The sequence below is a fragment of the Perna viridis genome, chromosome 12, assembly GCF_037379345.1.
Source record: "Perna viridis isolate PV_CMFRI_1.1 ecotype Kerala chromosome 12, ASM3737934v1, whole genome shotgun sequence".
Classification (NCBI taxonomy): domain Eukaryota; kingdom Metazoa; phylum Mollusca; class Bivalvia; order Mytilida; family Mytilidae; genus Perna; species Perna viridis.
Window position 1 is genome coordinate 8,002,533 of NC_142456.1, and position 13,649 is coordinate 8,016,181.

The following is a 13,649-nucleotide window of genomic DNA, read 5'->3' on the forward strand; positions in this document are numbered from 1 at the left end:
TTTTTTTTTTTTTAATTTGCGGATACCAATATTTCATGGATTAGGGAAGAAACACAAGTTTGTTGATTTTTGAATTCGTGATTTTAAGGTTTGAAGTTTACACATCAATGGAAATCTCCTTTTTGTTAGGAACCAAATATCGAGCTTTAGTGCTACCCACGTAAACCAAGAATATTGTATTTGAAAGAGTATTTGAAGTTTTGTATTCGTTTAAACATGAAATGAATATATTTAATTATTAATTCCTTCAAATTGTACTGCAAATAGAGTATCCAGGCCTTAAAATATATTTTTAATAGTGTAAAAGCTTTTCTCTGGTACTTCATTTACAATAGATATTGGGTTCTTTTTTATATGAATTTAGTTCGACAAAACATTCCATGTGAATGTTCACATGGTGAACTAAATAAAATATATTTAAAATAATGACAAACCACATCAAAAGAACCAAATCGATGCCACAGAAATGACGCTACAAAATTTAAATCTAGGCACTGCTTCGATTACAAACACATCATTAATGTGAATATTTGTACATCTGAAATTTTTTAAGTAGAACTGTATGGTCATGCCATATAGAAGTTTATCAAGGTCAACTATCGCAACAAATGATAGATACATTTTTACTACTGTAAAAAGAGACATTATTACGTTCAATGATTATTTCAATTTTGTAAATTTTATCTAAAACTTGATTTCAATTCTGTACTCGACTTTTCTACGACTTTATTGAGACCTACCGTCGTTTAAATTGTCTTAAATGACTTGCTCATTCGTTTAGCCGAACGGCTTCTCCCTGAACAAGTCGCTTTTAGCTTAAATCATGCGTAACAAATCCTTACGGGAAAATCCCATACTAGTATCCGCCATGTTGGTTTCTACGGGACGATTTGTTTACAAACGAAGTTCGTAAGTTCCCGTCGAACTCCGGGGACAATCGTCTGCTTGATTAACTTCTCGGTATTGTACGTTGTTCGCGTAAAATAAATCCGAGATATCCGAAATAACGCCGAAATGCATTTTGGGTTCTTCGGTTTTTGGACAAACCATTTAAACGTAAACAACATCTCCTAGCAACCCGATCACTGTAAACATGGCCTACTTTTTACAATGTAAATATTGGCCCCGAGAATTAAAATCTGACCGGAATTTAACGATTCAATGTTTAGGGAGAAGCCGTTTGGCTAAACGAATGAGCAAGTCATTTAAGACAATTTAAACGACGGTACGTGTCAATACAGTCGTAGAAAATATTTTTATTCAAATTTTAACAGTATGTTATTTATGTGACGCCGAGTATAGTGCTTTTAAGCAAAATCCCACATGTGTTATGATAAAAGTGTTATAATGTGAGTTTTAATTATCGCAGTTCTTAGTCAGTCGCACGTTTGGCAATGATAAAATTATCACAATAATTTCTCAATTGACAGTTTTTTTTTCAAATAAATCTAGAGACAGTATCTATGAACGCTTTCCACGCAACAAAGAACGTCAATGTCGTGGAGCATGATTCAGTTGTTAATAGATAACTTTCTATAACATAAATTAGTTCCATTTATATTCTGTTCTAAGATATGTGTTTGCTACTATGCAATGGAAAATAAAGATTTTTATATATGTGTGCTAAAATGGAGTACGGAGCATTGAAATATACATTGAGATTGTTGACATGTCATAGACGTTAGAGTATATTTTTTCGATATCTTTAACTGAAATTATGATTGCTACATGTAGTTCTTTTAAAGAAAAGTATGAATGCGATATTGTGTCCTACTGTTCAGAAATAAAACTTTTTTTTACATTCAAGGGTAATTTCGTCATTCAAAGTTGGGTCAATTTGGTAAAAGCTACTTTATATCATGTTTAACCAAATTTCTTACGTAAAATCTCTGATTGGAGCTTATTAAATTTGACAAACTCCATCAGCACTATGAAAACTGATTTATTCAACGGGTCATAGTTTTCCTTTCCTGGTTTGTCTACCCCGGACTTGACTTTTTATAAGCAACTCGTCGGGTGTTTCTAGAAAAGCAGAGGACACTTACCCTACCGGTGCACCTGGTCGATGTTCCCAGTTTTTAGTGGAGTCCGAGGTTCTCATTTACTTTTGTTACTTTGTATGTATGATTTTAGTTACTTTATGTTCTTTGTTATGTATGTCTGTTTTCCATGTCTGGTCTTTGTCCCTGGATTACATTCTTTCGATTACCGCTATAACCTTGGTTCCCTTGATTTATCTTTTAATAGTTGAGCATTTATTGAGATGAAGGAAATATAAGCAACAAATGCTTTTTCTTCATTTAGTTAGTTGAATAACTATAAATTTGGTGTTTGTTTCTTGTCAACGTTAAAATTGTGTTTTTCCTACAGTATACATTTGTATTGTTAAGTGCAGCTTTTTGTTTCGTATATTTTAATTTCTTACCGGAACTTATGAAAAGTTAGTTGGTGATCCTCATGTAAAAGTTCTATTCATATGTAACTTTCGAGCATTCAATGTTGTTAAATGCTTTGCAAGTTTTTTTTTAGTCAAACAAAAATAATTAATAATGACGAATGTTTTATGATAATATTTTACTAAACAATATATTATCATCACGAAGTTTTATACTTTTTAAAATGTGTTATTTTTCGTGAAGTATGCTGGGAAAAAAAACAAAGTAGCCTTAAATGATGAAGAATTGTATCACTTTGAATAAGTGTTAAATGGATATGTTATTGGTGCTTCATTCGTTTTTATTCATACTTATTCTGTTGCAGTTGTGGTATAACTTACTAACTCTTGCAAACAATTTTGCGAAATAAACCATAATTAATTAAGTCTTATTTACCTATAAAAATCCAATTGTGTTTATCTGCAATTTACCAATCCAATGCCATGATAGCAATCAATAGGATGTTTTAGTTTTTGTCTTTAGTCTACCAATCTATAATGTACAGGTAAAACAATCGATGAATTAGTATTCTTTCGTCAATAGTAAACTTCTATAAACAGTCAGTGTGAAACTTTATGTTGACTTCTGACGTTGATATGTTATAAAGGTCAAATAATTGTTAGGCGTGCTTTCTATAATTGGCTTTATTATACGGATTTACTAGCTGTTAGTAAGGTTGAAATAAATATCAACTTTTACCAAATAGACAGTCATAAATGATGACCGTTAAAAGCAAAAAAAAGATATTGCTTTCTTTCTGTATGAATATTATTTGAGAAAATGCATAAGAGAAAATGGTTTTATTCGAATATAAAAACATGGCATGAAAATTAAAAGGTGTTATTTGAGAAAAGAGAAAATTGTACTTTGTAAAACTGACGTCCTTTAGAATGAAAACAATTGCTTTGACGAGGTGAATACATTTCAAATGTATTTCGAAGGAGTTTTTTTGACGTTGATTTGCATTGGTGCATTTATTGGCAATTTGAGCATTTGGATAATTATATGTAAATCTAAAGATTTGCGGACAGTTACTAACGCTTTTATTCTTAGTCTTACTACAGCTGATTTGCTTGTGGCTTTTATCAATATGCCAGTGACGATTTTGACAATATTTTTCGGTGACTGGATAATGGAAGATAAGGAATGCATCATTTTTGGATTTATTAACATGTTTACCTTGGTTCTAAGTGTTATGTCGTTATGTAACATTAGTATAAATAGATACATCATGGTATGTAAACCAATACACTTCAAGACGATATACACAAAAAGAAATGCATGCATCATGATATGTAGTAAGTATTTTGGTCTTCTAACACATCGTTTCTGTCATCAATGATTAAGTCATATTTCTTGAAGTTACCTTTGTTTCTTTAAATCGGTTCTCGGCTTCAAGTGTCTTCATTGCGTTAATTGCAGTTCATTGGTTTACGTTATTAATGTCCCATCACACAATCAGATACTGTGTGACCGATATATGTTTTAAGTTTTAATTTATTTTAATTTAGATATTTTTTTTCATTTCCTTCCTTTCTTTTTTGTCGTCAAAACCTATCGTTATTTGATATATTTGTGTAGTTTCCATTCTCTTCCTCAGTGTTCGTTATTACTTGTCATTGCTACTATGCATCCGAATGTCTTAATTTGGGTTTCAACTTTTTATGTTTATTATAATTTTAAATGTTTTACATTTCTGTTTCTTATAGATTTGCAGTAAACGAATATATTTAGAACATATGATTTCAAGCTGTTCATTTATACAATTAAGTTTTTGTAACGCTTACAAAAAAATTTAGGTTTTCGACTGTGTTTTTGCTGTAATAGTGTACACATGAACATCCTTCGAAAACCTAAATTTTTTATTTGTTTTTTGTTTTTTTGTTTGTTTGTTTGTTTTTTTATTTGTTTGGGTTTTTTTGTTTTGTTTTTTGTTTTTTTCTTTTGGCGGTTTGCTGTTTAGTTTTGTTTTTTATCCAATTTTATTCGTCTATATTTCCTGCTTTTATCATTTTTATAAGACCATAATGGTGTGTCATCTTTGAAACTAATGATCTAATAATTGTATCAGATTAACAGAAACATTACTCGAATGAAATATTGAAAATCAACAAACCGTGGATATTCCTCATTTATTTTAACTTTTTATAATAATTATTATTCTTATTTTTACTTATTTTTATTTTGTTTCTGGTTTAATACTAGAAATTGTTACTAATAAATGCACAGCGAATGAAAATTCATCATAAATATAATAACAGTTTTGTTCGAAAATCATTGCACAATTCACAGAAAAACGGTCAACACCAAAACAAACATGTACTTCTAAGCCTTATCAATGCTTTTCTGGATATTTTGATTAAAATACCTATTCAGCAAGTCCTCAAATATCTAACAATGGATAAATATCATTATTGTCTAAACAAAAAGCTTATGTTCAAACAAAAAGAATAAATATTTCATTTATGACAAGAATAAAATAAACATGTAATTCAAGTTCAAATGAGTAGATATATTGACGAGGATATCTTATTAGAATCACAATGGGTTATTTGCACAGATAGTGATTGAGAAAAGTAGTACGTGTACGTAATCCACAATTAAACAAATAAATATAAATCAATATTTTATGCTTATTATCGTGTTAAATAGGATTTAAATAATTTATATTATTCGAAGTTTTCAAAATCTTCATTAATTTCAATGAAACACTTGTCTGACATCAAAAACATGGCTGGTGTCTTAAATGTTTTGTATGAATATGAACTGATTTCGGAACTCCTGATTTCACCACCGCCGGATATTAGTTGTTTTTTTTTTGTAATGTTAACGATGTAATAATTTGATACGACAACTTTAGACCAAACATCTATTAAACAGTTGTACAAAAGGCATGCTCAGCAAACGTCTATCAGTTATGAAGTTTAACAACATAACTATGTGCAATGAAAAATGAGTAAATTAATTAAGCAACGGAAGGAAATGTCTTCTTATGAAATCGTACATGTCTCACAATCAAACGAACAATCATTAACATTTCCCTTAAATTAAAATTTGTGGATGGACAGAATAATAGGCAGACAGTCGGATAGCATTATACTATAATACGCTATTCAAACGTATAATGGTCAAAACAAATATCGAGTAATGACTTTTATTAGTGCACGTCATGAGGGAGGGATTTCTTAGAAATCCGGGAAAAAATGACATAAAACTTCTCTTACTATATTTTACTTTTATTACGTATTTAGATTCAGCGAATGATTAACGCATTAACTTAAGAGGGTTTGCAGTCCTACCACAACACTTGTTACTCCCGTAGTGGTATTAATTCAATGTGGATCCTGAAAAATTCGAAAGATCTTTTGGAGACAATCAGTTCTAGACTATTATCAGAATATAATAGCATTAAAACCTGTGATTTTTCAACACTGTATACTTCTATTCCACATACTAAGTTCAAATCCCGACTTTAAAACATTATACATTGGTTGTTTTTTTCCAAAAATGATGGTACACCTACATACAAATATATATTTCTTGGTAGAGATTCCTCATACTTTGTAAGAAATAATTCCAAATCATCTTCCAAATATACATAAGAAGATGCTTACAAAATGCTGGAATTTCTAATCGACAACATATTTGTCAAGTGTGGTGGACGCGTTTTCCAACAAACGGTCGGCATTCCAATGGAACAAATTGTGCTCCTCTACTTGCTGACCTATAACTTAACTCTTATAAGGCTGCTTTTATAGCTGTTTTGATCCAAAAGATAGGAATAGAAAGCTAGATCCTTTAATTTCAGTTTGTTTCCGCATTATAGATGACATCATATCTTTAAACAATCCTAATTTTGGGGATATGATACATCGTATCTACTCCAAAGACCTTGAGATAAAGGATACTACAGACACTTTGAAGTCAGCCTCATATCTTGACTTACACTTAGAAATCGATGGTAAAGGAAAACTATAGACCAAACTTTACTACAAACGTACTTTTCATTCAATACTGTCAACTTTCCTTTCATCTGTGGCAACATCCCTTCAGCACCTGCGTATGGAGTGTTCATATCACAACTCATACGTTATGACAGAGCTTACCGAGACTACGCAGACTTTTTGTATCGCTCTAGAATTTTAACAAATAGGCTTCTGGGGGAGGGTTATGTTGCTACAAGATTGAAGTCATCACTACAAAAGTTTTATGGCCGTCATCATGAACTCATGGAATGCTACGGTGTATCCATCTGCGCCATGAAAACTGATTTATTCAACGGGTCATAGTTTTCCTTTTCTCGTTTGTCTACCCCGGACTTGACTTTTTATGAGCAACTCGGCGGGTGTTTCTAGAAAAGCAGAGGACACTTACCCTACTGGTGCACCTGGTCCATGCTCCTATTTTATAGTTGAGTCCGAGTTGCTCATTTATTTTTGTTACTTTTTATGTATGATTTTAGTTACTTTATGTTCTTTGTTGTGTATGTCTGTTTTCCATGTCTGGTCGTTGTCACAGGATTACATTCTTTCAATTACAGCTATAACCTTGATTCCCTTGATTACTCTTAAATATTTGATTTTACCTATATTGATGATGACCTACATTTGTAAAGAAGATTTATCGAAGGTATTAATTTATATTATTTTAAATGAATAAATTGTTTAAAGGGAACGTCCTTGCATAAAATCATATATGTAAGAATTATTATTATAATTCCACAAGAAAAAAATTATAGCACAATTTGTTGATATAGTCAGTATAAAGAAAACGCCAAAAAAAGCATGTTTCTTAGTTCGAGGCAAAAAATCGTTAAAAAAAGTACTGTCAATCAATCTATATTTGTCAATTAAGATATAATTCATTAATGCGACTATTGGCTTATGCGGCGATTTATATTTGCAAAAATAACTTGAATCTCAATCACAAAAAAGATCCATGTTAATGCATACGAAGTTTAAATGTTATTCAGATTGCTTACACAAAACTGGTCAAATTGCACTCTTTCACATGATGCATGACTAATTAGTGCATACTACCCGGTGATAAATAGTGTTCAAATGAACCGTAGTTATTTTTTTTAGAATTAATTACCTCATTTCACAGGGTTTAAGGTCTTACAATGTTATTATGAATTTCACGAAGAAAAATATAGATTCTCCGGTATAAAAGTATATGATCAGATCAAGAGACTGTAATATCATTATAACTACAGAAGAATATATATATATATATATATATATATATATATATATATATATATATATATATATATATATATATATATATATATATATATATATATATACACCGGGAGCCTGGGCTGTTTTAATTGCATTTCGTTAAATACAATCTAAAGCATCATGTGGTTTGTAAGTGTACTGTACGCAGTTGTAAAAAAACATTGAAAAAGGCTATTCGAGTATTTTAAAAAAAAGCACTTAAAGAAGTTTTTTTTACAAAAAGCAAAAACAAAAAACAAAAAACAAAAAAAAACAAAGAAAATGGTATAAAATCTTGTAATAGACCGTCGATGATCAATAAAATAACGAATTTAAAAAGATCACCCCAAATTCATAAAGTGCATTTTAAACAAAAATAATAGTTTTGGTATGTACAAATATATTTTTCTCCCGTTCATAGGCTCCATTCACACTACGCGAATGAGAGATTACAAATTTGTAATTTCCATTCACGTGTCGCGTGAAGACTTCCACGCTTACCATGTTTACCATGTTTACAGTTGGTAGTGTATCAAATATCATAACGGTAGTGATGTCGATGACGCAATGACTTGATGACTGGAGGGGAGGTCCTTGATGATGTAGTTGATGTTGGGAAAATTTAGGGTGTTGTTTCATTTACCTTTTTTTGATTTTACAAATGTATTTATGGGGGAAACAGATTCTCCCTCATTTTACTCCGGGGTTGAATGATTTCTCCATTCTCGATAGTTAAATTTTCGCTAAAACAAAATCAAACTTTGATTCATATTTGAATTAAATTTTGTTTATACTTCCTTTGACAACTATATTCATTGGTTTGTTTAGAATTCGGTTCAAGTTTTCCTTATATTCCATTTCTTTTAAACTCATGTGTTTGATGTTCTATCCTTGCACAATAGCTACTTAATTTTCAAAGTATCCGCAACACAATATCTCATCGGACACAAGATTAACTAAGGAGATGAACAGGAAGTTAGATACCTATTGGGTTGTTTATTATATCATTTCATTTTTATAGTAAATTACGTAGCAGGTAAAAATCGCTTCTTCGATATTAAACTAAAGATGACATATGGAACTAATTCCATGATTAGTGTTTTAAAGTCGGACAGCAACTTACAATTTTTATGAATAATCTATAAATATGGATGTTAAGTTTTAATGCATGGAATTGATTTTTTACTTTGCCTAATTGGGACGGAGCTTTTGTACTGAAATGTCTACTTCGTGATATTGCATTGAAATTGTTCATAGACTGATAGGAATATGCAAAACTTCCTGGAACACCAACACAAAAGTTCAAGCAACAATACCGACCTTCATGCGTCATTGTAGACATGATTTTGCTACATTTAAGTTTTAGACCTCCTACATACAAAATGACGCACCGTTTCTATAAAGTATACAATACAAAGAGAACAATTATGTTGTTTTATTACGCAAAACTGGTTTATTTTTCTTTAGTCTAATTACAATTTCGGTGCTTACCACACCGGTGCACCCGATTCATGCTCCCTGAATTTAGTCGAGTCCGAGTTACTCATTTCGTTTTGTTGCTTTGTACGCATTATTTGGTTATCTTACGTTCTTTGTTGTGTGTGGCTGTCTTCCATGTCTTGTCTTTTCTCCGGACAACATTCTTTTGCTTTCCGTTAGAATCTTGGTTCCCTTGATTACTCTTTACTGCTCTTTAATAAAAGATTGTAAATTTGCAAATAAGACAGAATTATTATCATTATTTATTTCAGTTTGTAGTATTGACGCTCGATTATTACATTAACATTATGAAAATGCATGGTTCTGATGTGACCTAGTAGTTAATGATTAAAGAGTAATCAAAGGAACCAAGGTTATAGCGGTAATCAAAAGAATATAATCCAGGGACAAAGACCAGACACACACAACAAAGAACATAAAGTAACTAAAATCATACATACAAAGTAACAAAAGTTAATGAGCAACTCGGACTCCACTAAAAACTGGGAGCATGGACCAGGTGCGCCGGTAGGGTAAGCGTCCTCTGCTTTTCTAGTGTTCGTCAATTAGGACAATCTTTGCATCCCATAGGTCGTTGTATTCTAGAATGAAGTTACATGCCAAAAAAAAAAAACGGTTAAAACGAGTCATGCGTTCTTCTACTACGAATTTATTTATTTATTTATTTTTTTTTTTTTTTTAAAGCTCATTTCACTTACGTACAAAATACAAATAAACGGAACATGTTAAATGAAAAATGTTAGATAAATTGAGTGAATGATTTTACCACTTGAAATATCTACCCTCGATCAATACGTTCGACATCAACAATTTATTTCACAATTATTTGTTCCGTGATAGCAACTTTAGCAGAAAAAAAGTATTGATCAAATGTTTATTTAGAATCTAGAAAAAAAATGACTGCATATACGAAATGCTTCTATGTTATTTATCATTGCAGGTTGTGTTACAGTGTCCTTACTTCTGTCGTCTCCTCCACTCTTCGGATGGGCAAAATATGCTTATATCGTAGAACAGTCATTCTGTTTTTGTCTGTGGACAGAGGCTCCATCCTATGCCTTTTTCATGATTGGATGTTGTTTTGGTATACCATTTGGCGTAATGACAGTTTGTAATATATTGATATTCAAAACTGTCCGAGCGAGTAGAAAAAGAGTCGCAGGAACTACGAATACAATCAATGTAAAATCTCCGGATTCCAATATTAATGCTGATCAACCAACGCTCTCATCATCTCAAAATGACCAAACAGCCATTCTGTACTCAAAACGAATCTCAGGTCAGCGATTAATGGTGCATAAAATATCGACAATCGATGATGTTCAATTAGAAGTTAGCACAACAAACTCAACTCATTTGAGTGTAAAGAAAAAACAATCAGTTAAACGGTTATCTCGGTTATCCAAAGAGAAGGACAAGGCAAGGTCGGACGAAATACGTCTGGCTTTAGCTCTAGCCATTGTTGTTATCATGTTTGTTATATGTTGGTTGCCGTTTTGTATTAGTATGCTGATCGGTATATTCAATGCTAGTGCAGCGCCGGACGCTTTTCATATGTGGACGCTTCTGATAGGATATTCTAACAGTTCAATGAACCCCGTTATCTATGGTGCTTTAAACAAGAAATTTGGACAAGGGTTCAAAGACATATTTTGTAGAATGTGTAACAGGAATTTATAATGTTCTAAATGTAAGTGCGGAAATCACACACGTGATCAAATCTCTTTACATTCCCGTATATAGAAAACGTACTAAAACAATAGCATTTCTTGACTAAATATATGATTTACAAAATTTGTTTTTTCTGATAAATAACTTTTTGAATGCAACTTCAAGAAGTTTTGATTTACCCAATTGTAGTGTATACAACTCCTTCTTTTTGCAAGTTATTTACTGTGCACCACGTGATAGAGGTTATTTTGACTTTAACGTAAAATTTTAACAGTCATTCCCTAATTATTGATTAATATTTCTTCAATTATTTGGCATTTTTGTAAACATTGACCCTTTAGTGATTACTGACCGCAGATATCTTTTTGACCGATTGGTATCTGATCCATGGTGGATAATTGGTTCAATTGTAATGCTGTTTTTGACATTGATCTTGTGACAGTTTACCCCTTAACAGTTGGTTTAGACATTTCGGTTTTGGTTAATGAATTGATTTATTTATTTGTTACAAATGACGATACGCGTGACTACTGGTGTTGATGATGATGAATCGGACTAGTTTCTTCTGGTATAGACATAAAGACAAAATTCGAGTAAATACCTCTTGTTTGAGTTGACCCGTAAGTGTATACAAAAAAAAACCAACAATATGAACAAGATGAACTCGGATGTTTTCCTTCTCATTTTTTCTTCCTCTTTTTCTCATTATTAATATTATCAGTATTATCATTTTATAATTATTATCACTATTACTATTATTCAAATAATGCTACAAAGGCCTGTTAACATTCCTATAGATAAAGACATCATTTGTACCTCATTTCATGCATGACATTGTTTTTTTACAAGTGTCATATTGCAACTTTCATCCAATATTGTTTTATCAATACCTGTTTTTAGTATTTTTAATACTGAGTTGCATGTGAACGACCAAAACACAAGCCAGACCAGAAAGGCGGGAAATTCCCATAGTATTAAGTGGTTCAACCTGCAGAACCTTTTTTTAGACCAAAAACTATTTTTCAATTTAAAATATACAGCGGGCAATCACAAATTATTTAAACATTTTTGAAAAAAATAATAAAATATTAAGAAAATATCTATATTAGGTAGGACATTTATTTAATAAGATATAATAACTCGTGCCGAAGTACTCGGTGATTTAACTCGTGCACGTAACATGACATGCGATTTCATTAGATATTTGCGTTCTTCGAAGTTCGTGATCAAAGGTTGCTTCTGCAAGTACTAATTTAATGATATATTTTATTGAGTGTCAGAGGAATCAAACTTTTACATAATAGATAATCCCGCTCTTAACATGTCTGAAGTATGTCGGCATAGATTATTGTCATTGATTAATTGAATTACACATCATCTAAAAAAAAATGTTAGTCAACTATAGACTTACTATGATCTTTGATTCTCAAGATTTTTGGTTTAAAATAACATTTTTGCACCGTTGTTCAAAGTCAAAAAATATCCTTATCTAATCAATATTTGTTTAGAAGCCTTTGGTACTTGAAAAACACGGTGTTATGAAAATATTGTTGATGGGATTTTTCTGAAATCAAACGCGCATTTTTCATGTCATTATTTAAAGTGTAATATCTTATGTAACAAATATAACATGTTCAATTAAATTTTCCTGCAAAATCGTACACATTTCATAACATTTTATACAGATAAAGACTTACAGCAGTCTTTGCTTCTAAAGTTTTTTTTCTTCTTTAAAGAAATATTGTTTAACCTTTTTTCAAAGTCAAACAACGCCCTACATTTTTAATTTTTGTTAAGAAGCTCTTTACGAGGACTTTGTCTTCTTAAAACAGGTGCCGAATGATGAAGCCATTGGCCGATAGAAGGTAACATGATACATAATTACAATGAAGTATCAAAGCCATTATAAAAAAAGCACAATCGTGCTTGAACAATCTATACATTGTACAAGATTGGTAAAATACAATTTTGAAAAATATCAAATATATATATATATTTGTTTGTAGTATGTGTAATAACCCTGTTTATCACTATTGTATTTGTTGGATTTGAGAAAGATTAAAATAAATATTTTTGTAGTTCCTGTTTTTTGTATGTTTTTTAATTTGTTTATTTTATTTATTTTTGTTTATTTTGTTTATTTGTTTATTTTTTTTCTGTTTATTTCTCTCATAATAACCCTGTAACAGGACAGAATTTGTTGACCCAGTAAAGTATTCCGTCGCCACAGACGATCGATAAACCAGAGACAAACCGATTCGGCAAAAGCATTTATTCTTCAAATGAAACGTTTTACCACTGACCTGTCTAGTGGTCTCTGTGCCAACGGTATTGTCAATAGAATCATACATTCTATTTACGATATGCTAAAGAAGTGATATAAAAATCGCATTACTCAGGTCTGAAAAACATAATCAAAATTTAAAAGAATGCATTCTGTCTCTAGGTATTTGACTGGAAAAATTTTCACCACAAACTTATGAAAAGGGATATTTCTTGATTGTTTTAAGTAATTTATGTCATTCTCACTTATTGTTTTTTATGCTCTGTCTCGGAAGAGCAGTGTTAAGGCGCAGTATTTTGCTACCTGAAACTTTTGCGAAGGATATACACAATACACAATAAAATAATTCTCCAGAAGATAATACTACTGAAGTGAAAGGAATATATAAACTCATTATTATTACGTCACTAAACTTAACAAAGGATTAGAAAATGAAGTTCTTCAGAACGTTTTAGACCACAACTGTGGAAACACGAAGATAAATATATGATCAACTTCATTAACATAATATGACGTTTTTATTTCCCACGCTAAAGA

The 13,649-nt window shown here is 31.1% G+C and overlaps 1 protein-coding gene across 1 annotated transcript; it reads left to right on the plus strand.

Annotated features, from left to right (window-relative positions):
• Window positions 1–3,363: 3,363 nt before the first annotated feature.
• LOC148601068 (alpha-1B adrenergic receptor-like) lies at window positions 3,364–13,046 on the plus strand. Its single transcript, XM_088555292.1, has 2 exons — window positions 3,364–3,733; window positions 10,098–13,046. Exons 1-2 carry the CDS (start codon window positions 3,364–3,366, stop codon window positions 10,835–10,837), a joined length of 1,110 nt encoding a protein of 369 aa, XP_088411418.1. The 3' UTR covers window positions 10,838–13,046.
• The last annotated feature ends 603 nt before the right edge of the window (window positions 13,047–13,649 follow it).

Excerpts from the sequence above, each read along its gene's own strand:
- LOC148601068 (XM_088555292.1), top strand. The coding sequence starts at position 3,364 with ATGTATTTCGAAGGAGTTTTTTTGACGTTGATTTGCATTGGTGCATTT. Across the intron at positions 3,734-10,097 it reads TGCATGCATCATGATATGTA|GTTGTGTTACAGTGTCCTTA; the intron begins GTAAGTATTTTG and ends TTATCATTGCAG.